Genomic DNA, 24,902 nt, shown 5'->3' with positions numbered 1-24,902 from the left:
GTTGACGTGATGACGCTGCAGAAGCGTGGGGGACTCACAACAAATTGTATAACTACTGGCATGACAACGTTTCATTTGCCTTGTCAGGCGTGATTGTAGATCCTTCAACCAAAGTCGTGAGAGTGCGACTCCCCATAGTATGTTGTACCGAAGTTGACGGACTGAAAGGGAACTACTGTCTGTACGGTATTAGGTCAAGGCCCGTATCCACAAAGCCTCTCAGAGTAGGAGTGCTGATCTAGGATGAGTTTTGCCTTTAAGATGATAACAATATGTAGACAGCAGTGGCGGTCATGCCATTTAAGATTAGGGAGGGCAATTTCTTTCTTTTTTATGCGCATGGCATTATTTCTATTACAGCATATTAGATGACTGTCTGTCATTCATATTCCATTCACCCAGCTCAATGTAACATCGATAGGGTTAGGCTCCTACATGATACTCGAATTTGCCCTATACCCATCATGAGGTTGCTACAACCTAGCCTACAAATGAAAGTTTATAACATAGGTGCACAGGTCGACAGACAAATTGGAGTAATCAAGGTGACAGACAGTTGACACATTCAATACCGCCTTGCACACTCTTGCCTACATCTAGCTGATCTAGAGTGTAATCATTAGTCCAATCATTAGTCCAAACTAAAACAAGTTTCTATTGGACAAAATTCAGGTAGGTCCATCCACCCCCGTTTCATTCCGTTTGCTTACATTTAAAAAACGTTTGCAACAGAATTGGCGGAATGAATACACTCCTGATCCCCCGCACACACTGTTCACTTTCATAGCAGCCATACAAACGGCATCATCACATTTACGTGCTCTCCTCCACTCACATCCCTTCGCTTGTGGACTTCAGTGCACAACACAACAGCTGTCTGTGACCTCTCCAAGCCAAACCTTAATACCATAACCGCTACACACAGCCTACATTGTTGTCACCATATTAGCTAACGTCATAGTCAACATAGCTACTACAACTAACGCCTTAGTAAACCAACAATCCAATCCATGTGTACAATCACGCAGTACAGCAAGCAGTTTAGCAGTTACACTGGCGGACCCCGGTGACAATAAATTAATACAACTGAAAGTTTACCGTGACTTGGAAGAGTTGGGGTGTTGGATAGCTTTAGCCAGCTAGCTAACATACATATAATTCCTCTCTGAGTCAGGTTGTTGAGTAGGCTAAATTAGCTGCATTAGCTAGCGTAAGTGAAAACCTATCTCTGCTGCTTCTCCTTAATTTTTGAAGAAATTAATTTGTTAAAAACTGTTCAACTATTGTCTTTCTCTCTCTCTTTGATTCAACTACTCACCACATTTGTAAAAAAAAAAATACTTGTAATATTTACCCCCAATTTCGTGATATGATCTTGTCTCATTGCTGCAACTCAACAAAGAGCTCGGGAGAGGCGAAGGTCGAGTCATGCGTCCTCCGAAACATGACCCTCCAAGCCGCGCTTCTTAACACCCGCTCGCTTAACCCGGAAGCCAGCTGCACCAATGTGTCGGAGGAAACACCGTTCAACACCGTCAGCCTGCAGGCACCTGGCCCGCCACAAGGAGTCGCTAGAACGCGATGAGCCAAGTCAAGCCCCCCCGGCCAAACCCTCCCCTAACCCGGACAACGCTGGGCGCCGCCCTATGGGACTCCCGATCACGGCCAGTTGTGACACAGCCCGGGATCGAACCTGGGTCTGTAGTGACGTCTCTGGAACTGCAATGCAGTGCCTTATACCGCTGTGCCACTCGAGAGGCCCCAGTGAAGCATTTTTACAGACACCATTACCACCATATCATATACTCTGCCTCATCATACACATTTTTTCCTCAGTTCACCTCATCCAGTCATCAAAAGTAATCATCTGACAAGCCGGTTTGTCAAAAGTCTGCCCTGCTAGAGCTGCCCCGGTCAACATTAAGTGCTGTTATTGTGAAGTGGAAACATCTAGGAGCAACAATGGCTCAGCCGTGAAGTGGTAGGCCACACAAGCTCACAGAACGGGACCACTGAGTACTGAAGCGTGTTGCGTGTAAAAAACATTTTTTCCTAAGATTATAGTGTATTCTATCAAGTTTAACATCAGAGCAGAAAGTCCAAGAGATTACACCGACATTAATGTCATAGAAGTTTAGCAACTCATGCTAATCTGCGGGAGCCACAGATTACAACAAATGAGGGAAGACTTGTTGGATTGTGATTTTCTATACGCACAAAAAGCTTATTTACATTTGTCATTTAGCAGACGCTCTTATCCAGAGCGATTTACAGGAGCAATTAGGGTTAAATGCCTTGCTCAAGGGCACATCGACAGATTTTTTCACCTAGTCTGCACAGGGATTCGAACCAGCAACCTTTCAGTTACTCGCCCAACGCTCTTAACCGCTAGGCTACCTGCCGCCCTATTTTTCTCAAATGTTGTGCACAAATTTGTGTACATCCCTGTTGGTGAACATTTCTCCTTTGCCAAGATAATCCATCCACCTGACAGGTGTGGCATGATCATTGCACAGGTGCACCTTGTGCGGGGGACAATAAAAAGCCACTATAAAATGTGCAGTTTTGTCACACAACGCCACCGATGTCTCAAGTTTTGAGGGAACGTGCAATTGGCATGCTGACTGCAGGAATGTCCATCAGAGCTGTTGCCAGAGAATGTAATGTTCATTTCTCTACCATAGGCCGCCTCCAACGTCATTTTAGAGAATTTGGCAGTACATCCAACAGGACTAAAAACCGCTGGCCACGTGTAACCACACCAGCCCAGGACCTCCATATCCGGCTTCTTCACCTGCGGGATCATCTAAGACCAGCCACCCGGACAGCTGATGAAACTTGAGTATTTCTCTGTAATAAAGCCCTTTAGTGGGGAAAAACTAATTCTGATTGGCTGGGCCAGGCTCCCCAGTGGGTGGGCCAGGTTCCCAAGTAGGTGGGCCTATGCCCTCCCAGGCCCACCCATGGCTGCGTTCCTGCCCAGTCATGTGAAATCCATAGATTAGGGCCTAATTAATTTATTTCAATTGATTGATTTCCTTATACGAACTGTAACTTGCATGTTGCGTTTATATTTTTGTTTAGTATAGATATCTCTGTATGTTCCTAACCCATTACTCCTCCGACCTGTGAAAGGCAGCAAGCAATACGCAACATAGCGTCTAGTCTGCCGGAAACTCACACTAAGAACAAGACGTAAACGGAAGTGAACAGTGACAAAGAAACAGTTTCCACGTTAGCGTTTTTATTGTTGTTATTTAAACGTTTATTAACACCCTGGAACTCAAAATATGAGTATTTAACTGCACAGCATCACATACTTACCCCACGTAGTGTTTAATTGGCGTTGGAGAAAGGACTTGGTTGATAGATGTTATCTAGGTAACGCTAACGTGAGCTAAAAATTGCTAACTCTATGGTTTATCACGCTCAAATAGCCTCCATCATGGAGGTGCTAGCGAATGCAGCCGTGGCAGAGATATGTCAAGTCGTAGACGACGACTATGCAGTGTTTCGTATGGAAATAACTCAAAGCCAGAAAGAAAACAGGGGATTGCGGAGGAAACTACTGGAAATGAAGGTGGCACGGGAACGCGCAGAGAGGACGATGCGAGAGCGCGTCCTCGCCAGTCGTCCCAGTAATGTAAAGATTTTCGACCGATACAGAGGAATGGCAAGAGGTACATTTTGCCGAAGGCTGGGATGCGCGGCCTGTCGCTGTTCATATAGCGCGCAGTGCGTGTCGCCCCGTTCATCTCTGTACATATGATGTGTTACCCAGAATTGGGTCTTGGTCAGTTTTTGGATTGTATGGAATGATTACTTAGTTATCTTGCGCAAAGACACAATATCATATTCTAACCAGATTCTTGATTTACTGCATTTCGTATGATTTAGTCAATAAAAACAATGTAATGCATGGAACATAATACATTGATCAATAAATAGTATATCAATAAGTTATGAGAAGTGTTACCCTACAATATACCGTAGAGTATTGACAGTAGCTAACCTAACCACCTCTTTTCCCCCAATCCCTCTCTCAGGTGAAGGACATCACACTGGAGGACACAGGAGCTTTGTGAAGCCAGCAGGACACAATACATGGAGAGATGACCAACCAATCACTGTTGATGAGGGGACTGGAACCTCAACCCAGCACATTATCGTGATAGAGGTTAGTGTAATAGTGTTGCATAAAAAATTACAGTTACTTTGTAAATCAATGTGGCCTGTTTATTTCAGAAAGGCTCCCCTCAGCTATTCACTTGCTTACATGTACATCCTCATTTATCTGCCATAGGGAAGTTTATGAGACTTCCCTACAACATTGTATCTTCTTGTGTCAGTCTGCAGATGCAGAGGCTTCAGGTCCTGGGGTCAAGCAGGAGAGGTCTGAAGGAGAGGAGGACCCACGGCACAGCAGAGACATCCAGACTGGAGCGCCCCCTGTAGCCATGGAGGACCCCACCACCACCCCAGTGCAGCCCAGGACCCGATGCAGCATCACGGAGGTCAGTGGAATGCCGAACGCCATCCTCAAGTCAGAGACGGAGACCAAGACTTTAACTGTAACACACAGGCTCTTACACACAGGATCTGACCCAGAGAGACTGTGCCGTGCTCTTGCTCCCGGCTCAAAGTATTTACCGGTATTTCACCAGAGCCAGAGAACGGTTAATTCCTGTGGTGTGGGGATGGTGATGGTGGTAGACACTGGCAGTGATGATCCGTCTTGTTCTTACGCTACAGCGATGGACCCTGGCAACATGCCCTTGGGTTTAGAGACACAGACTGATCTGTCTAGAGGGGACTGGAACCAGTACAGTAGTAGTGTATATTCGGAAGGGTGCTTCGATAAGAAAGGGGAGGTTATATTGGTATATGAGGTGACTGTGAAAGTGGAGGGCGATGTTACTCCCACATGGAATGCAGATAGTCACCTTGGAGACGGACACTCACAGGGCAGAGATTTCCTAGATTACAGGGGAAGCTTAGAGACAAATCCAAACGTTGCCACCCACTCCCCTTTACACGTGTTCAGGGATCGCGACCCAGTGTCCACATCGATGGCTCCTTCCGTGGTGCGGACATCCCAGTACTTCCAGGACCTCTATATCAGGCGGTGTGAAAGGAAGGCCCGGAAAATCGTTAAAGACTCCAGCCACCCAAGCCATAGACTGTTCTCTCTGCTTCCGCACGGCAAGCGGTACCGGTGCTTCAAGTCTGACACCAACAGGCTCCTGAACAGCTTCAAGCCATAAGTCTAGCTAACAAATTGGCTACATGGACTATCTGAGTTTACCTTTGTATTTTTGCACTGTCTCTATGCACATTTTTGCAGGGCCCTACACACTCATGCACACTCCAACACACACACAAACACTCAATTCATAATTTTTTCACACACATAAAATGCACATGCATTTATACTGACTACACACACGCACACCCACTCACATACAATCATCATATACGCTGCTGCTACTCTGTTTATCATATATCCTGATGCCTTGTCACCTACATCTACCACTATTGCTCCAGTATCACTTCAAATTGTAATATGGTACTGGAACTGACTGACCCTGTATATAGTATGCTTATTTACTTTTTCCTTATGTTATTTTTAGTATTACATTGTTATTGATTACTGCTTTGCTGGGTTTAGAGCTTACAAGAAAGGCATTTCACTGTACTTGTGCAGGCGACATTAAAACTTGAAGAGTCACCAGAGGGTCCACATGGGAAAAATCCTACAGCTGTCACATGCGCTTCGCCCAGGCTGGTCACCTGAAGATTCACCTGAAGGTTCACACGGGAGAAAGGCCATTTGCCTGTACGCACTGTAGGAAGAGCTTCTCAGAGAGGAGCTACCTAAGGATACCAGCAGAAAAAACATTCCACTCTATAAAATAGAAAGTTACCATTCCACACGATAGCTTCTGTCGGTTAAATCAAACCCTGCATTAAAGACAGATTAATTTCATTGTTGTCAGCAGAAAATATCCAGATTGTGTGATATCTATATCTATCTATAGCCTAAAGTCTGTTTCATATTGCGTTTGTGCTGTGTAGGCTATATGATGTTCACAAAAAATCCCAATACCTTTTAATTAGGAAATTAATGCGGTTTGTCATGTTCATGCTGATTTTTTTGTTGAGACATGACGTGGGGTTTTCATATGGTGTATTTAACACTTGTTTATGTTTAATAAACACAAAATGGGACTTTTCATTCTAAGACTTTCATTGAGACAGTCTTTAGACCCACATACTAACCAACACCTACTGTACACCTGGTTTGTCTGATGATGACTTTTGACTTATCATAGCTGACTTATTTCAAATCAAAATGTATTTGCCACATGCGCTGAATACAACAGGTGTAGACATTACAGTGAAATGCTTACTTACAAGCCCTTAACCAACAATGCATAAAAAAAGTAAAAAAATAAAAAGCGTTAAGTAAAAAAATAAAAGCAAATAACTAAAGAGCAGCAGTAAAATAAAATAACAGTAGGGAGGCTATATACAGGGGGGTACTGGTGCAGAGTCAATGTGAGGGGCAACGGCTAGTTGAGGTAATATGTACATATGGGTAGAGTTAAAGTGACTATGCATAAATAATCAACAGAGTAGCAGCAGCGTAAAAGAGGGGGTGGGGGGGCAGTGCAAATAGTCCGGGTAGCCATGATTAGCTGTTCAGGAGTCTTATGGCTTGGGGGTAGAAGCTGTTGAGAAGCCTTTTGGACCTAGACTTGGCGCTCCGGTACCGCTTGCTGTGCGGTAGCAGAGAGAACAGTCTATGACTAGGGTGGCTGGAGTCTTTGACAATTTTGAGGGCCGGCCTCTGACACCGCCTGGTATAGAGGTCCTGGATGGCAGGAAGCTTGGCCCCAGTGATGTACTGGGCCGTATGCACTACCCTCTGTAGTGCCTTGCGGTCAGAGGCTGAGCAGTTGCCATACCAGGCGGTGATGCAACCAGTCAGGATGCTCTCGATGATGCAGCTGTAGAACCTTTTGAGGATCTGAGGACCCATGCCAAATCTTTTCAGTCTCCTGAGGGGGAATAGGCTTTGTCGTGCCCTCTTCACGACTGTCTTGATGTGTTTGGACCATGATAGTTCGTTGGTGATGTGGACACCAAGGAACTTGAAGCTCTCAACCTGTTCCACTACAGCCCCGTCGATGAGAATGGGGGCGTGCTCAGTCCTCTTTTTTTCCCTGTAGTCCACAATCATCTCCTTTGTCTTGATCACGTTGAAGGAGAGGTTGTTATCCTGGCACCACACGGCCAGGTCTCTGACCTCCTCCCTATAGGCTGCCTCATCGTTGTCGGTGATCAGGCCTACCACTGTTGTGTCGTCAGCAAACGTAATGATGGTGTTGGAGTCGTGCCTGGCCATGCAGTCATGGGTGAACAGGGAGTACAGGAGGGGACTGAGCACGCACCTCTGAGGGGACCCGTGTTGAGGATCAGCGTGGCAGATGTGTTGTTACCTACCCTTACCACCAGGGGGCAGCCCGTCAGGAAGTCCAGGATCCAGTTGCAGAGGGAGGTGTTTATTCCCAGGATCCTTAGCTTAGTGATGAGCTTTGAGGGTACTATGGTGTTGAACGCTGAGCTGTAGTCAATGAATAGCATTCTCACGTAGGTGTTCCTCTTGTCCAGGTGGGAAAGGGCAGTGTGGAGTGCATCATCTGTGGATCTGTTGGGGCGGTATGCAAATTGGAGTGGGTCTAGGGTTTCTGGGATGATGGTGTTGATGTGAGCCATGACCAGCCTTTCAAAGCACTTCATGGCTACAGACGTGAGTGCTACAGGTCGGTAGTCATTTAGGCAGGTTAACTTAGTGTCCTTGGGCACAGGGACGATGGCGGTCTGCTTGAAACGTGTTGGTATTACAGACTCAGTCAGGGACATGTTGAAAATGTCAGTGAAGACACTTGCCAGTTGGTCAGCACATGCTCGGAGTACACGTCCTAGTAATCCGTCTGGCCCCGCAGCCTTGTGAATGTTGACCTGCTTAAAAGTCTTACTCACATTGGCTACGGAGAGCGTGATCACGTAGTCATCCAGAACAGCTGGTGTTCTCATGCATGCTTCAGTATTGCTTGCCTCGAAGCGAGCATAGACGTGATTTAGCTCGTCTGGTAGGCTTGTGTCACTGGGCAGCTCGCGGCTGTGCTTCCCTTTGTAGTCTGTAATAGTTTTCAAGCCCTGCCACATCCGACGAGCGTCAGAGCCGGTGTAGTACGATTCAATATTAGTCCGGTATTGACTCTTTGCCTGTTTGATGGTTCGTCGGAGGGCATAGCAGGATTTCTTATAAGCGTCCCACTCCTTGAAAGCGGCAGCTCTACCCTTTAGCTCAGTGCGGATGTTGCCTGTAATCCATGGCTTCTGTTTGGGGTATGTACGTACGGTCACTGTGGGGACGACGTCATCGATGCACTTATTGATGAAGGCAGTGACTGATGTGGTGTACTCCTCAATGCTATCTGAAGAATCCCGGAACATATTCCAGTCTGTGCTAGCAAAACAGTCCTGTAGCTTAGCATCTGCGTCATCTGACCACTTTTTTTTATTAACCGAGTCACTGGTGCTTCCTGCTTTAGTTTTTGCTTATAAGCAGGAATCAGGAGGATAGAGTTATGGTCAGATTTGCCAAATGGAGGGCGAGGGAGAGCTTTGTATGCGTCTCTGTGTGTGGAGTAAAGGTGATCTAGAGTTTTTTTCCCTCTGGTTGCACATTTAACATGCTGGTAGAAATTAGGTAGAACGGATTTAAGTTTCCCTGCATTAAAGTCCCTGGCCACTAGGAGCGCTGCCTCTGGATGAGCATTTTCCTGTTTACTTATGGCCTTATACAGCTCATTGAGTGCAATCTTAATGCCAGCATCGGTTTGTGGTGGTAGATAGACAGCTACGAAAAATATAGATGAAAAGTCTCTTGGTAAATAGTGTGGTCTACAGCTTATCATGATACTCTACCTCAGGCGAGCAAAACCTTGAGACTTCCTTAGTATTAGATTTTGTGCACCAGCTGTTGTTTACAAATATACCCAGACCGCCACCCCTTGTCTTACCGAAGTCAGCCGTTCTATCCTGCCGATGTAGCGTATATCCCGTCAGCTGTATGCTGTCCATGTCGTCGTTCAGCCACGACTCTGTGAAACATAAGATATTACAGTTTTTAATGTCCCATTGGTAGGATAACTGTAATCTTAGGTTGTCCAATTTGTTCTCAAATGATTGAACATTGGCTAACAGGATTGATGGAAGAGGCAGTTTACTCGCTCGCCGTCGGATCCTTACAAGGCACCCTGACCTACGTCCACGATATCTCCGTCTCTTTCTCATGCGAATCACGGGGATTTGGGCCTTGTCGGGTGTCTGTAGGATATCCTTTGCGTCCGACTCGTTGAAGAAAAAATATTTGTCCAATACGAGGTGAGTAATCGCTGTCCTGATATCCAGAAGCTCTTTTTGGTCATAAGAGACGGTGGCAGAAACATTATGTACAAAATAAATTACAAATAACGCGAAAAACACATAATAGTACAATTGGTTAGAGGGCTGTAAAACGGCAGCCATCTTCTCCGGCCCCACATCATCATATTTACAGTGTCAGCCACCAATTGTGCAAGTTCTCCCACTTAAAAAGATGAGAGAGGCCTGTAATTTTCATCATAGGTACACGTCAACTATGACAGACAAATTGAGAATTTTTTTCTCCAGAAAATCACATTGTAGGATTTTTAATGAATTTATTTGCAAATTATGGTGGAAAATAAGTATTTGGTCACCTACAAACAAGCAAGATTTCTGGCTCTCACAGACCTGTAACTTCTTCTTTAAGAGGCTCCTCTGTCCTCCACTCGTTACCTGTATTAATGGCACCTGTTTGAACTTGTTATCAGTATAAAAGACACCTGTCCACAATCTCAAACAGTCACACTCCAAACTCCACTATGGCCAAGACCAAAGAGCTGTCAAAGGACACCAGAAACAAAATTGTAGACCTGCACCAGGCTGGGAAGACTGAATCTGCAATAGGTAAGCAGCTTGGTTTGAAGAAATCAACTGTGGGAGCAATTATTAGGAAATGGAAGACATACAAGACCACTGATAATCTCCCTCGATCTGGGGCTCCACGCAAGATCTCACCCCGTGGGGTCAAAATGATCACAAGAACGGTGAGCAAAAATCCCAGAACCACACGGGGGGACCTAGTGAATGACCTGCAGAGAGATGGGACCAAAGTAACAAAGCCTACCATCAGTAACACACTACCAAAGAACACCATACCTACTGTGAAGCATGGGGGTGGAAACATCATGCTTTGGGGCTGTTTTTCTGCAAAGGGACCAGGACGACTGATCCGTGTAAAGGAAAGAATGAATGGGGCCATGTATCGTGAGATTTTGAGTGAAAACCTCCTTCCATCAGCAAGGGCATTTAAGATTAAACGTGGCTGGGTCTTTCAGCATGACAATGATCCCAAACACACCGCCCGGGCAACGAAGGAGTGGCTTCGTAAGAAGCATTTCAAGGTCCTGGAGTGGCCTAGCCAGTCTCCAGATCTCAACCCCATAGAAAATCTTTGGAGGGAGTTGAAAGTCTGTGTTGCCCAGCGACAGCCCCAAAACATCACTGCTATAGAGGAGATCTGCATGGAGGAATGGGCCAAAATACCAGCAACAGTGTGTGAAAACCTTGTGAAGACTTACAGAAAACGTTTGACCTGTGTCATTGCCAACAAAGGGTATATAACAAAGTATTGAGAAACTTTTGTTATTGACCAAATACTTATTTTCCACCATAATTTGCAAATAAATTCATTAAAAATCTTACAATGTGATTTTCTGGATTTTATTTTCTCATTTTGTCTGTCATAGTTGACGTGTACCTATGATAAAAATTACAGGCCTCTCTCATCTTTTTAAGTGGGAGAACTTGCACAATTTGTGGCTGACTAAATACTTTTTTTCCCCACTGTATGTCCACCATGATGGGTTTAACAACGAAGTCATTCTGTAACTACAGTATAGGACTCAAATGTAGTTGGGATGAGTAAACACTCCATGTTGAAAGTGTGTTTATTATCTGTGTGTGTGTACGTACGTACCTGAGGGAGTGTATGTCTGTGTAATCTGTATCACCTGTCTCTTCAAGGAGGAGGAGGGTCCAGAGGTGCTGCTGGTGAAGGAGGGGTGTGAGGAGGGTCTGGGGAACCCTGAGGGGACCATGGTCATAGATGACAACCAGACTACACCTCCTCCTGAACCCACAGAGGAACCAGCTGAACAGCACAGGACCACACACAGTCTCACTGAGGTGAGCCCACTGTAAACTACTGTCTGCATAGTATTAGGTCAGGGCCCGTATCCACAAAGCCTCTCAGAGTAGGAGTGCTGATCTATGATCAGTTTAGCATTTTAGATCATAATGAATAAGACTATATAGACAGGTGGGGACCTGATCCTCGATCAGCACTTCTACTCTGAGATTCTTTGTGGATACAGGCCCAGGTCTTGATTAAGTGTGGGACCATGCCTTTCAATTATCAAACCATTAAAGAGTGTCAAGTAATCAAATCACCTAACATATTTGCATAGTGCTCATAGCAATCCCTCATTGCCCAATCAGAAGATGCTTCATAGCGGGTGCTCATATCAGATTTCTTGATCCAACATCCTCTCACTCTGTATCTCTTACAGTCAGTAGACATGGAGGATGGGAAGCCTGATCTGCTGCTAGTCAAAGAGGAGACAATAGAAGACGGACCAGAGAGCATTGATCTGCTGAGTGGACTAAAGATGGGGGAGCAAGGTAAGGGTGAAATACATATACAGAACATAATATATATACTTCAATAGGAATAGTGATGCACCTGGCTATTATTTTCTCTTCATTCATAAAATGAAATCAATACAACTTATGTTTACATACTAAAACACACATTATAATGTATGAACTTGACCAGGTAATTAACTCATGCAGTGTTTGTAAAGTCTATTTTATAACCTCTTCCTGCAGGTGGTTGGCAGGAGCCTAACAGAGGAGACTGGGCGGCCATCTTGGATTCCCAGACCCAGATCGGTGCAGCCAAGGTTCCGCAGGACGATATCACTGAGCAGGCCAGGAACAGAGGCGACATAGAGGTCAGTGGATGGGACAGTGTCCTCACCTCTGAGCTGGGGAACAACACTGATATCCACAACCAGAAACAGACAGTCGAACACAAAACAACAACCAAACTTAGTCTCCATGACAACAGACTGGCTGAGAGCAGGGTGAAGCGTAGATTTGGTCTGCGGGGACAGGGAGGTGTCGGTATGCGGCGGGAGAGAACATACAGACTTGACTAGCGAGGCTCCGTCCTGCTCCTATAGTTGTGATTTAGAGAGACTGATGGCGCCTCAGGTTAACCCCCTAACAGGTGCTGCCTTCAGCCTGCCTTCTATAGGATCTATCAACTGGAACATGGACCCTGCGACTGCACAGACACTGGCCGTGGCCGAATACCCATACTAACGTACTACATACTTTACTTAAACTGCATAGTATGTACTCATTGTCATACTATTTATGACATAATGTTCAATAAAAAGTATGCAGTATGCAATGGCCGTAGCTTACTACTTTGCTATGGCTTCACAAATATAACTGACTAGCTAGGTTAAATATGAAGTTGTCACCTAACAGCAAGCTTATCGGGTATCCAGCTAACTTCAAGTCCTACGAGCAGAACATTGTCACAGATCAAAAATAAAAATGTGTTAAATAATACATATCGATCTGTAAGCAAAGAAACGTGATTCAAACATGTAAAAAATACATTTGAACGCATTAAATTGTCCACCAGCAATAGTAACTTGTCATGGTCAAGTTTTCACTCTCAATTTCTCAAATTACTCTCTCTAAAGTCTTGGCATCTTTGGGTTTGGATTTCAGTCTCATGGGGAGCGGGCTTAAACCTGAGATTGGTCACTTTCACTAGGGTGATGGCCGAACTAACAAATTCCTGCCCTGGGCCAGTCCAGTGTTGTGATTGGCTATTACGCAGCCTGCAACTTGTCGCGTGATAGCTTGAGTCTTCTGTTTGCGTGCCTTCAAAGAGATGCACTGCATCGCCATCTGTTTAGCTAACTTGACAGCTTGAGAAGTAAGCACCAAACGACCTGGAAACCCAGTTGCTTGATAACCAAATTAATTGGGAAATAAATTCAAATAGGTATACTATATCTTAAGTTGAGTGGAATCTACTCGCTAAAGTTAGCTAGCTAATTGTTAACCAGCAATGTTCGTCTGTAAAAGGAAAAGCAGTCAGCTCTAGCAAACACCATAAAACGAGTCCACTAATTCAAGGCAGGATCCAATATTTAGGGTATTAAGTCCAAGGGTACACACACAGCACATGGGGATTTTGAATGATATGAAGACACAAAAGAGACAATCTGCCACCTGCTACAGTTCATACAGTATATAACCAGTCCGAAATAGTAGAATGTAAATTGACATGAATATGTCAAAATCAGCTTTATTCGCCAAATACATTTGCATGTACAGAAATTTGACTCTGTGAAATGGTGTTGCCACAATAAACAGAATATACAGACAAAATATATAGATCCAAAGTTTCCACAGATCCACATACAGTATGTATGTACAGACACAAATACTAATTTTCACAAAGTCTGCTGCCTCAGTTTTGATGATGGCAATTTGCATATACTCCAGAATGTCATGAAGAGTGATCAAATGAATAGCAATTAATTGCAAAGTCCCTCTTTGCCATGAAAATGAACTTAATCCCCAAAAAGCATTTCCACTGCATTTCAGCCCTGCCACAAAAGGACCAGCTGCCATCATGTCAGTGATTCTCTCGTTAACACAGGTGAGAGTGTTGACGAGGACAAGGCTGGAGATCACTCTGTCATGCTGATTGAATTAGAATAACAGACTGGAAGCTTTAAAAGGAGGGTGGTGCTTGAAATCATTGTTCTTCCTCTGTTAACCATGGTTACCTGCAAGGAAACACGTGCCGTCATCATTGCTTTGCACAAAAAGGGCTTCACAGGCAAGGATATTGCTGCTAGTAAGATTGCACCTAAATCAACCATTTATAGGATCATCAATAACTTCAAGGAGAGAGGTTCAATTGTTGTGAAGAAGGCGTCAGGGCGCCCAAGAAAGTCCAACAAGCGCCAGGACCGTCTCCTAAAGTTGATTCAGCTGCGGGATCGGGGCACCACCAGTGCAGAGCTTGCTCAGGAATGGCAGCAGGCAGGTGTGAGTGCATCTGCACGCACAGTGAGGCGAAGACTTTTGGAGGATGGCCTGGTGTCAAGAAGGGCAGCAAAGAAGCCACTTCTCTCCAGGAAAAACATCAGGGACAGACTGATATTCTGCAAAAGGTACAGGGATTGGACTGTTGAGGACTGGGGTAAAGTCATTTTCTCTGATGAATCCCCTTTCCGATTGTTTGGGGCATCTGGAAAACACCTTGTCCGGAGAAGACAAGGTGAGCGCTACCATCAGTCCTATGTCATGCCAACAGTAAAGCATCCTGAGACCATTCAGGTGTGGGGTTGCTTCTCAGCCAAGGGAGTGGGCTCACTCACAATTTTGCCTAAGAACACAGCCATGAATAAAGAATGGTACCAACATATCCTCCGAGAGCAACTTCTCCCAACCATCCAAGAACAGTTTGGTGACGACCAATGCCTTTTCCAGCATGATGGAGCACCTTGCCATAAGGCAAAAGTGATAACGAAGTGGCTCGGGGAACAAAACATCGACATTTTGGGTCCATGGCCAGGAAACTCCCCAGACCTTAATCCCATTGAGAACTTGTGGTCGATCTTCAAGAGGCGGGTGGACAAACAAAAACCCACAAATTCGGACAAACTCCAAGCATTGATTATGCAAGAATGGGCTGCCATCAGTCAGGATGTGGCCCAGAAGTTAATTGACAGCATGCCAGGGCGGATTGCAGAGGTCTTGAAAAAGAAGGGTCAACACTGCAAACATTGACTCTTTGCATAAACTTTATGTAATTGTCAATAAAAGCCTTTGACACTTGGAATGCTTGTAATTATACTTCAGTATACCATAGTAACATCTGACAAAAATATATCATAACACTGAAGCAGCGAACTTTGTGAAGACCAATACTTGTGTCATTCTCAAAACTTTTGACCACGACTGTACACTATGAACACTGTAAGCTCAAATCAAATCACATTTTATTTGTCACATGCCCGAATACAACAGAAATGCTTACTTACAAGCCCTTAACCAATAATGCCGTTTTAAGAAAAATAAGAGTTAAGAAAATATTTACTAAATAAACTAAAGGGGGGTACCGGTACCGAGTCAATGTGTGGTGGTACAGGTTAGTCGAGGTAATTTGTACATGTAGGTAGGGGTAAAGTGACTATGAATAGATCATAAACAGCGAGTAGCAGCAGCGTAAAAACAAAGGGAGGGGGGGGTCAATGCAAATAGTCCGGCTAGCCATTTGATTAGCTGTTCAGCAGTCTTATGGCCTGGGGGTAGAAGCTGTTAAGGAGCCTTTTGGACCTAGACTTGGCGCTCCGGTACCGCTTGCTTTGCGGTAGCAGAGAGAACAGTCTATGACTAGGGTGGTTCGAGTCTTTGTCAATTTTTAGGGCCTTCCTCTGACACCGCCTGGTATAGAGGTCCTGGATGGCAGGAAGCTAAAAACTATAGACTAAACTATAAGCTACAGGATAAATTATGCATGTAAGAGATGTGCAGAGAGTGCAAAGAGAAATGTGCAGTTCTGGGATGATAGTGCAGGCTGCATAGTCTGTGGATGAATAGTGCAGAGTGCAAAGTCCATGGATGTGAGGATCATCGTGGACCAGGTGGCCGGTTGGTGAGGGCCACGGAGCGGGGGAAGAAACTGTTCAGGTGGCGGGAGGTCTTGGTCGTGATTGACCTGAACCGTTTGCCAGAGGGGAGTCTTTGGAAGAGAGGGTGGAAGGGGTCGGCGATGCGTACAACAAAGATATAAGTGCAAACAGATAATAAATGTATCATTCAACATAAGATTGCACCTAAAACAATGACATGACCTCTGTCCCAATTCATCTCTGCTCAACTCCTCACTTCCTCTACTCGCATCCTTCTCAAAACCCATTGAAGGAAGTCTGAGGCGAGGAACCTTGGGTCGTCTCCTCCAATGGGGTTTTAGGAGGTGCGATGGTCAGTCCTTGCATCCATAGCTCTGTCTATGAATTTGAGAGTGATTTCTCCAGCCCCATCCCTCAGCTTTCTACCGAAACGTGCTGATTGTCGCTTTAAGAAACACATTCATTAGCATAAAAGTATGTTTTAGCATACATGACTGTTGGGAGTGCGGTGACATACCTTTAGCTCCCAGGTACACTAAAGATGAAGTTGTGGCAGATGTCTTGACCACCCCCTGGCTGTTCTCCAGACAGCAGTAGCACTGGAACGTGTCCCAGGCACTGTTTGTGGCCACGTCACCTCCCTCAGTGAAGATCTCCAGGTTCTTACAGGGCAGCAGCAGAGTCTATAGAGGGCAGAACGATACAGGAGATGGACTTTAGTATGGAGTCGAAGTACCAACTTAAAATCCTTGTACAATCCATAGACATTGGTAAAAAGGTCAACAAAAGTAGGGCACTGGAGTTGGAGGAAGGTGGAGCGAGACGTACTAAGTTGTGTAAGGCATAAGATGAGTTGGCGACTCACTGGTCCAAACTTGGCGTCCTCTGCCTGTGTAGTGTTCCAGGGCGATGAAGTAAAAGCCCGACTCCACCTGGTTAAGCGTGTGTTCTCTACACACACCGACCTGTCTCCTGACAACAACTGGAGTGAGAGAGAGAGGAAAATAAGATGTCAGGAAATGTCTGTTTAAATGTTTTAACATCTTCATGTTGTAATCAAGGTAACAGTCCATTTTAAGACTCCTGTGGCTGTAGGCAACTATGGATAATAATTTAGCCAAATAAGTAATAACACACAATGTGGGACTGGACTGAGCCGAGCCGAGCTGTACAAATCCACGCATGGCTCAGTATTGAACAGCTTGCTGTCATTTCATGGCCAACCCTCCTCGTAGACAGCTACCTCCTATAGATTTTAACTTCATCCCTTACCTACACCACTCATATTGTTTAGCAATAACTATCACCTACATTTAGGATAGAACCATCTTCTGTATTGAACCATGTTTCTAACCAATAAACAGCAGCTGGTCATCATCCTCTCTACGTGACAAATGTCCCATGCACAATGCCTCCATACAGCGTCAAAGAAATTAGAGGAACTCTCAGTACCACTAATGATTAAGTTACGGGGTTGATTGGTGGATGTCATGGTTACTTGCAGGAAGCCCCCAAAGTGCTGTGCATAGAGGAGAGCCAAGGCAACCTACTTGGAACAGAATGGACTCCTGTATCTCCTGTCTCTGTCAACTGTGCAGAGAACAACTTCGCCAACACATATTAGTGACATTGGGCCTGCATGGAAAGAGGGATGGAGAGAGAGAGAAATTGTTTATATTCTCATTTATTGTAACTGCACAAAAACTGACTGTAAAAGTTATCAAATCTGTATTTCAATCAGACTGTATCTCAAAGTATGCAGTTAGTGGTTTACAATATTGGCTATTATTTGGTTTGGCGCCTGACCTCTCTTGGCTCCCCCTCCTCAATCACGGCCCTCTTCCCCAGTGAGGCCGGTTCTTCCCTGTCTGTTTTCACCCTGCCCCTCCCCCCTCTTCTACCACTCCCTCCCAGTTATGCTGGTCTTCCTAGCCCTCCTCTTCTACTAAACCCGTTGTTGACTTAGCTACAATGCTCTTAGTTAAACCAGAGATGGTATATAAAACGAAACCATCTTTGGTTAATCCACAGGGTTAAACCACAGATGGAACAATGAGCCAGATGTTTCACCGGATGTATAAATCTGAAGCATCCAGCTGGCATTTCCACTCACCACCAAATATGGTGATGTGAGGAAGCCCAGTGGCCGGCAATGCGAGAAGATGGAACAAGATGGATTTGGGTATTCATTCTGCTAATTTTCTCATCGATGAAACATTTGATCTCAATACAGTTTCTGTTCCCAAAACTACAATCTGTTACGAACAGAGTGGACTAAGTTTTGTAGACTTTACCTTTGAAAAAGTTGTTAAAAATGGTGGTGTTTAGAAGGAGTGCAAGGGCGAATTGAGTTATTGCACACGTGCACTTCACAGAGTAGACGGACCCAAACGGAAATATGCGAATACATACTAGAAAGCGTCAATAGGATCTCGCAACCTCGTGCTTGTCTTTGCCCACCTCCTTGCTTGTTCTGCCCACTATGATTAATCTGCTCTCATTGGAAACGACAGTCTGTGTCCATCTTGGGTTAGTTATAAAAAATATTTGGTTAAACGTTAGCTAGCTACATAGTTAGCTAACGTTAGCATTCTAGCTAGCTGACATTTAACCTAGTTTGCCTAATCAATAGCCTGCTTTAATAACAGAAGACCAAAAAACGATCTACTTCAATATTGAAATCATAGTTGATTAGGTAGGTAGTTGGTTAGTTTCTCTACTGAAAAACTATTGAACTTACCTCTTTATTGTCAGCCATTGTTCACATTTACATTTTAGTCATTTAGCAGACGCTCTTATCCAGAGCGAATTACAGTTAATGAATGCATACATGTATTTTTTAGTTCTTTTAGTTTTTTCATACTGGCCCCCCGTGGGAAACAAACCCACATCGCTGCCGGCCAAACCCTCCCCTAACTTGGACGACGCTGGACCAATTGTGCGCCGCACATGGGTCTCCCGGTCGCGGCCGGCTGCGACAGAGCCTGGACTCGAACCAGGATCTCTAGTGGCACAGCTAGCACTGCGATGCAGTGCCTTAGACCACTGCGCCACTCGGGAGTTCACCTTTCGGGCCGAGCTCGGTTAAGTGAAGGCATGATCGTCTAAGAGTCAATGTCGGGTGTCGTCAACTGGACCAACACCATGCAGACAGAATTTTGGTCGAGAGGTGTCCCAATCGGTATTCTTGAGGGATTCTGAGAATAGCGTGCAAATTGGTCGAAGGCACTCAATGTTCCAACAGTTTTTTCTTCACTCCGTCGTCCTCTAGAAAGGAACATATATTTCAGTGGTGTTTTATAGTGAGATAATGATAGTGCCTTAATTCATGTTTACTTGACAGGAAGTAGTGAAGCTGTGTGTAATGTTGAACCTTTTCCATAGTATTCTAAAATTAATTTTATCAAAGCGAGGGTATCAGATTAACAGAAAATGTAAAGTGTTACCATAGTGAGAAAAAATATTCTTGTCATGTATCGTTCTGTGCAATACATGTGATTATAATGCCATTTTGTTTAAATTAAATACTAAATTGACTCTGTGCTGACTGACTTGGTTATTTTTGTATCATTGCAAAGACTGAGTTTGGACATCAACAACAAAAAACTCCAATGGCTCCATATTGTTAGGTGCTTGAATCACAGTGTTAGAGATGGGCTTGACTGTGGTTAACATTTAATAATATAATGTCATGTTTGTGTGTACAGCAAAGATTTTCTTAAATAAACATTTATGCTTTTCTGTACAAACATTGTTTGCAGTCTGCAGTCCATGAAGACCTGCTGATATCTGGTGTTACTGGCGGGAGAGACTGGACCTCTGAGGCGGCTGGTCACAAACCCTGGCCCCGGATCAGGACCATGGATCAGGAGCCGTCGCTCTTCCTTCCCGAGTCAGAACCAGGACCCAACTGCGAGGGACAGAGACTCCACCACAACCACTACATAGAACACAACCAGTGGACTGGTGGACTGAACAACCTCAGTCCTGGTGGTCATCAGAGAGACAGAGACTCCAGTCAGGGATCCAGTCTGCAGCCCAGACCCTTCTCTTCACAGTCTCAGTGCAGGGATGAAGCAAGGCCTGGGGCTGATAGAGATAGACCCTCCTGTTCCTATGATACAAACACCACAGTATCCATGATGAACAGAGCAGGTCACCCTGGGCTTCAGACTTCACAGAGAGTGGTGGGAGAGCCCCCTGGTGGGAGTCTAACAGGAAGTCTGTCTTCTCCTTCAGGGTCTTGTCTAATGCCTAGTGACTGGGTTCATAGAAGGCCTGGTCCTGGGTCTAGCCTTCCTCAGCTGTCTCATGGTTACCCCACCAATACAGACAGGGTCAGGATGGGCGTTCACCTAGCCTATAACACAGCACACAATCCCAACAACACCCAAACAATGGCTAGAGGTCAAGGAGGGAGCTCAAATACTAACCACCTGAGGATGTTGGCTCCTGCTTCTACCTCCTCTGGTGTCATTGGGTCACAACATGGGAAGCCGAGCGTTAGGATGGACACAGACAAGCCATACGCCTGCCCCACATGTGGAAAGTGCTTTGCTGAGGTGAATTATGTGAAGATGCACCAGACCGTTCACACCCTTCAAGTGCAAACTAAACTACAAGAGCTTATCAGACATAGGAGTGTCCACAACGGGGAGAAATCGTCATAGCAGTGTGTCTTCAGATGTACACAGGGGATGTCAGGGAACCATTCTTTAGCTGACATATTATAGTTATCATGTGAAGTGTTTTGGGGTAAGAGGGTAATTAACCACATACCCCTCATTAACCCTTTGTTAACTTGTCATTTGAATCAGGCTTGGGTTAATACCTGTTTTTAAGAGATAGTAAACCTAGGCTATAACAAGGACAGTCCCAGGAGCCTATAGGTCACTCCCCCCTCAGATCAGCTGATAACATTAGCATTCTACTCGCCCCAACTACACTCCAGTGGTGAAGAGAGTAGAGAGGGAGGTGAGAAACGTTCAAACACGGACTGCCCCAGTATTGATGCACTGCAAGGCTGTTTTGACTGCACCAATTGGGAATTGTTCTTTGAGTCATTATCCAGCTTAAATGAAGTACTAACATCAAAATACATTACTTTTTGTGTTGAAACAGTTTACTATTTGTCACCCTGGGTGACCGACAAGCTCAAGGGCATTCTTAATGAGGAAAAAATTGTATTTTTCACAGGTACAGTGTAAAGAAAATAGGTTATTTAAGGAAGTCAAGCAAGCCATCACACGAGCAGAAGTTCGAGCAGGGGAATGTCGTATCGAGTAAATGCTGGCAATTATTGCTGATAAACAAAGGAGTCTGCTCATACTGAACTTGGATCATAAGGTTTATTCATATCACAAGGTTTCAGCATAAGTGACGGATGTCATGACACCCGGAGAGCGACTTCCCAGATTGCAATGGTCGCTCTAACCCCCCCTGCCTCCAGCATATACTTATAAACAATGCAAAAATATGGGTTGCTCCCTCTGCTGTCCAATCACCTGTCTCCCCTGGGGCGTCACCCTACAAATGGCTACTTTTGAACTAAGATAAACATTCTTTCAGTTCCACTTAAAAACCATTAACAAAGACATAATCCTAATACACTACAGGAACTAGAGGGCAGCCTGGCAGGGTATTAAAAACATGGCCGCTGTAAACACACAGTCACAAAGGAGAGGCATGTGAGTGTGGAGGGGGTCAGTGACTCCTCTCTGCTCAACGAGCTGAACAAGTTCTACACTCGCTTCAAGAGGCCCGACCTCACTCTTGAGATGCGGTGGAGCTCAAGCAGAGTTTCACGCCATGTGCCACGTTCACCCCTCAAGCAAATGATGTGATGAAACTGCTCAAATTCACACCAATCAACAAAGCCCTGGGACCAGATGGTATCTGTGGCAGGACCCTCAGGTACTGTGCTGAGCAGCTCAGGGGGTCCTACTCCAGCTTTTCTCATTCTCGCTGGACCGAAGCCTGGTCCCGCAGCCATGGAAAACGTCCAACATTATCCCCGTTTCCAAGAAGACAAGCCTCACTTTCTCAACGACCATAGGTCTATTGCACTGACCTCTCTTGTGATGAAGGCCCTGGAGAAACTGGTCAAGGCCCACATCACATCTGTGTCAGGTGCTATGCTGGATCCCCTCCAGTTCACGGACGACGCCAAGCTGTTCTTGATGGACACATCCACAGACATCTGGCCTCTGTCAGGCTCCTATTTGTGGACCTCTCGTCTGCATTTAACACCATGCAGCCTGCCATCCTCGCCAAAAAAACTTGACTGACAGTTTAATCTCGACCACGGCTTTATCTTGTGGATTATGGAGAGACTATGCTAATGTTGCCAATCAGACACCCTACTCACTTGCACAGGTTCACCACAAGGGTGTCACCCCTCCTTTTTATTCTTTACACCAATGACTGAGTGCCCATGCCAACCGCCATTTTGTGAAGTTTGCAGATGACTCAGTCCTCCTGTCACTCCTCTCAGGAGCTGGACCATGGCCCAGCCACCCAGGACTTAATTGACTGGTGTGACAGTACGCTGCTGGACTTGAATGTCTTTAAGACGAAATACAATTATTGTCGACTTCAGGAGGAAGCCCACCAGTACGATGTTCATTCATGGAGAGGAGGTGGACAATGTGGACCAGTATAAATAGCTTCGTACCATCTTCGATAACACCCTGAAGTTTGAGCAAAACACAGACGCCATCATCAAAATAGCAGACACAATACTTCCTCAAGAAACTGAACTCATTATGTCTCCACAAGTCAATATTGCAAACCTTTTACAGTTCTTTCATCGAGAGCATTCTGTGTTGTCCTTCGTATGCTGGTTTACATCCCTCTCTGTCAAGAGCAGATAACGCCTTCAAGCCATTGTGAACACCTGCTCAAAGATCACCGGGCTGCCTCTCAGAAGTCTGGCCTCATTCTTTGAGCAGCAGGCCAGGAGGAAAGCCTATGACATCGTGGGGGACAGCACCATGTCCTCAACCCGCAGTTATAACTGCTCCTCTTTGGGACGCCGCCTGTGCTTTCTCAAGTGTTCCACCATTAGGCGCAGGGCCTTGTTTGTGCCTGAGGCGAATCGCCTGGTTAACAGGACCATTAATGAAGACCTAGGGACTATTCTAGAGATAGTTTAGCCCTGGCATTAATTAAGAACTGTGGCTTCCATGGACTTAAATGGCACCATGCACTTTTAACTGATGCCTTAATAGGTTGTTTTTTTGTCTCTTACTTTTTGGTGTGTTTGTCGTGTCTGAATGAATTGCCTCTCTGGGATTATTAAAGTTGTATTGTACGTTTCGAGAAGCCAAATGTTGTTAGATTTTTTTGTGCATCGTCAGACCAGAGGAAACGGCGCTCTGTGTCACCCGCCTCGGGATCGACCTGTGTCGTGCTTTGCTCCCTGGAGCAGGGCGCCGCTCAACAGAGTGATCAATGGGGTAGCGTTGAGTGTAGAGGTGGATCAAATGAAAATGATTATTTCTGGTGTTTGTGACGCCCGCCGTTTGTTGAGACGTAGACCCGGTGTTAATGGAAAGACTGAGAATACCCTATCTGTCTTGTTGAAGTATGACACAGAGTTTATACATGATAAGGTCAGGTTAGGTTATATTTGCTGTTCTGTGAGGGCCTATGTTCCGAACCCGCTATGGTGCTTTAGGTGCAAAGGATTCAGACATGTTGCAGCAGTGTGTAGAAGGGAGATTCCACGATGTGAGAAATGTACTGGAGGGCATAGTCAGAGAGAGTGTAAAGTTGGGATAGAGAAAGCACTGTGTGTCAACTGTGTGCCCTGTGAGAGAGAGACAGGTTGAGATTGACAGAATTCGAGTGGGGCAGAAAGCGTCCTATGCTGAGGAAGTGAAGAGAATAGAGGACAGCCCAAGGGTGAGTGAGTAGGCCTGAAGAGAGAGATCCAGAGAGGATGAGTGTTAGTAAGGTAGGATTTCTTGCATGTATTGCTATGGTTATTAACTGTCCTGCACTGATGGAGCGTAAATCCCAGAAAATAAAGATAACTGCCAAACTAATGTTAACAATTGAGTAAATGAGGGATGCAAAGTATATTGAAAGCAGATGCTTCCACACAGGTGTGGTTCCTGAGTTAATTAAGCAATTAACATCCCATCATGCTTAGGGTCATTATTTTAGCTACCATGGCTATGCCCCCATAGGATGACAATGCCCCCATCCACAGGGCACGAGTGGTCACTGAATGGTTTGATGAGCATGAAAATGAGGTAAACCATATGCCATGGCCATTTCAGTCACCAGATATCAACCAACTTGAACACTTATGGGAGATTCTGGAGTGGCAACGGATACTTTTTCCACCACTATCAACAAAGCACCAAATGATGGAATGTCTTGTGGATGAATGAATGTCGCATCCCTCCAATAGCGTTCCAGACATTTGTAGAATCTATGCCAAGGTGCATTGAAGCTGTTCTGGCTCGTGTTGGTGTTTCCTTTATTTTGGCAGTTACCTGTAGATGAGGTAGCAGTTACCTGTAGATGTGGTAGTGGCAGCAGCAGATACATTTTGGGGTGTAAGAGATTTTAGAACAGAAGATCTACAGGGGGTTTAAAGAGCAGGGGACCATCCTTCCAGGCTGTTGGCCAGGGGCCTCATTTATAAACCGTGTATATACAAAATATACCACAAAATGTGTGTGTGCCAGTTTTCACGCAAAAGTTGGCATTTATAAAAATGGAATTTGACATGAGAATGTGCTCACCTCCCCGCAAACTTTTACAAATATTTTTTTGTAGTGGCTGTGATTCCGTATTTTCTGGAAACCCTATTTGCCTTGGCCAAAAATAGAGATTTCTGCATATGTGCAGGATTCTTTTAGCGGCTGCTCACTACACTGCCTACGTAGCTGCTGCTCAGTGCTATGCTGCCGCTTTGATCAGCGATTAACGCCTTTGTCTTGTGTAACTTACACACTTCATGTTGTACACAAAAGGACATTTTTTTATCATCATTACAAA

At 45.1% G+C, this 24,902-nt stretch overlaps 1 protein-coding gene across 1 annotated transcript; it reads left to right on the top strand.

Moving 5' to 3' along the window:
* Positions 1-3,179: 3,179 nt before the first annotated feature.
* LOC311110367 (uncharacterized protein) lies at positions 3,180-23,210 on the top strand. Its single transcript, XM_084188913.1, has 7 exons — positions 3,180-3,680; positions 4,047-4,177; positions 4,350-4,514; positions 11,182-11,343; positions 11,727-11,838; positions 12,046-12,170; positions 19,652-23,210. Exons 1-7 carry the CDS (start codon positions 3,416-3,418, stop codon positions 20,558-20,560), a joined length of 1,869 nt encoding a protein of 622 aa, XP_084045039.1. The 5' UTR covers positions 3,180-3,415; the 3' UTR covers positions 20,561-23,210.
* Positions 23,211-24,902: the final 1,692 nt, after the last annotated feature.

The sequence above is a fragment of the Coregonus lavaretus genome (genome assembly GCF_964263955.1).
Source record: "Coregonus lavaretus genome assembly, contig: SUPER_35_unloc_5, whole genome shotgun sequence".
Lineage (NCBI taxonomy): Eukaryota > Metazoa > Chordata > Actinopteri > Salmoniformes > Salmonidae > Coregonus > Coregonus lavaretus.
Note: the sequence above shows the minus strand (reverse complement) of the source record. Positions and strands in the feature narration are given on the sequence as shown.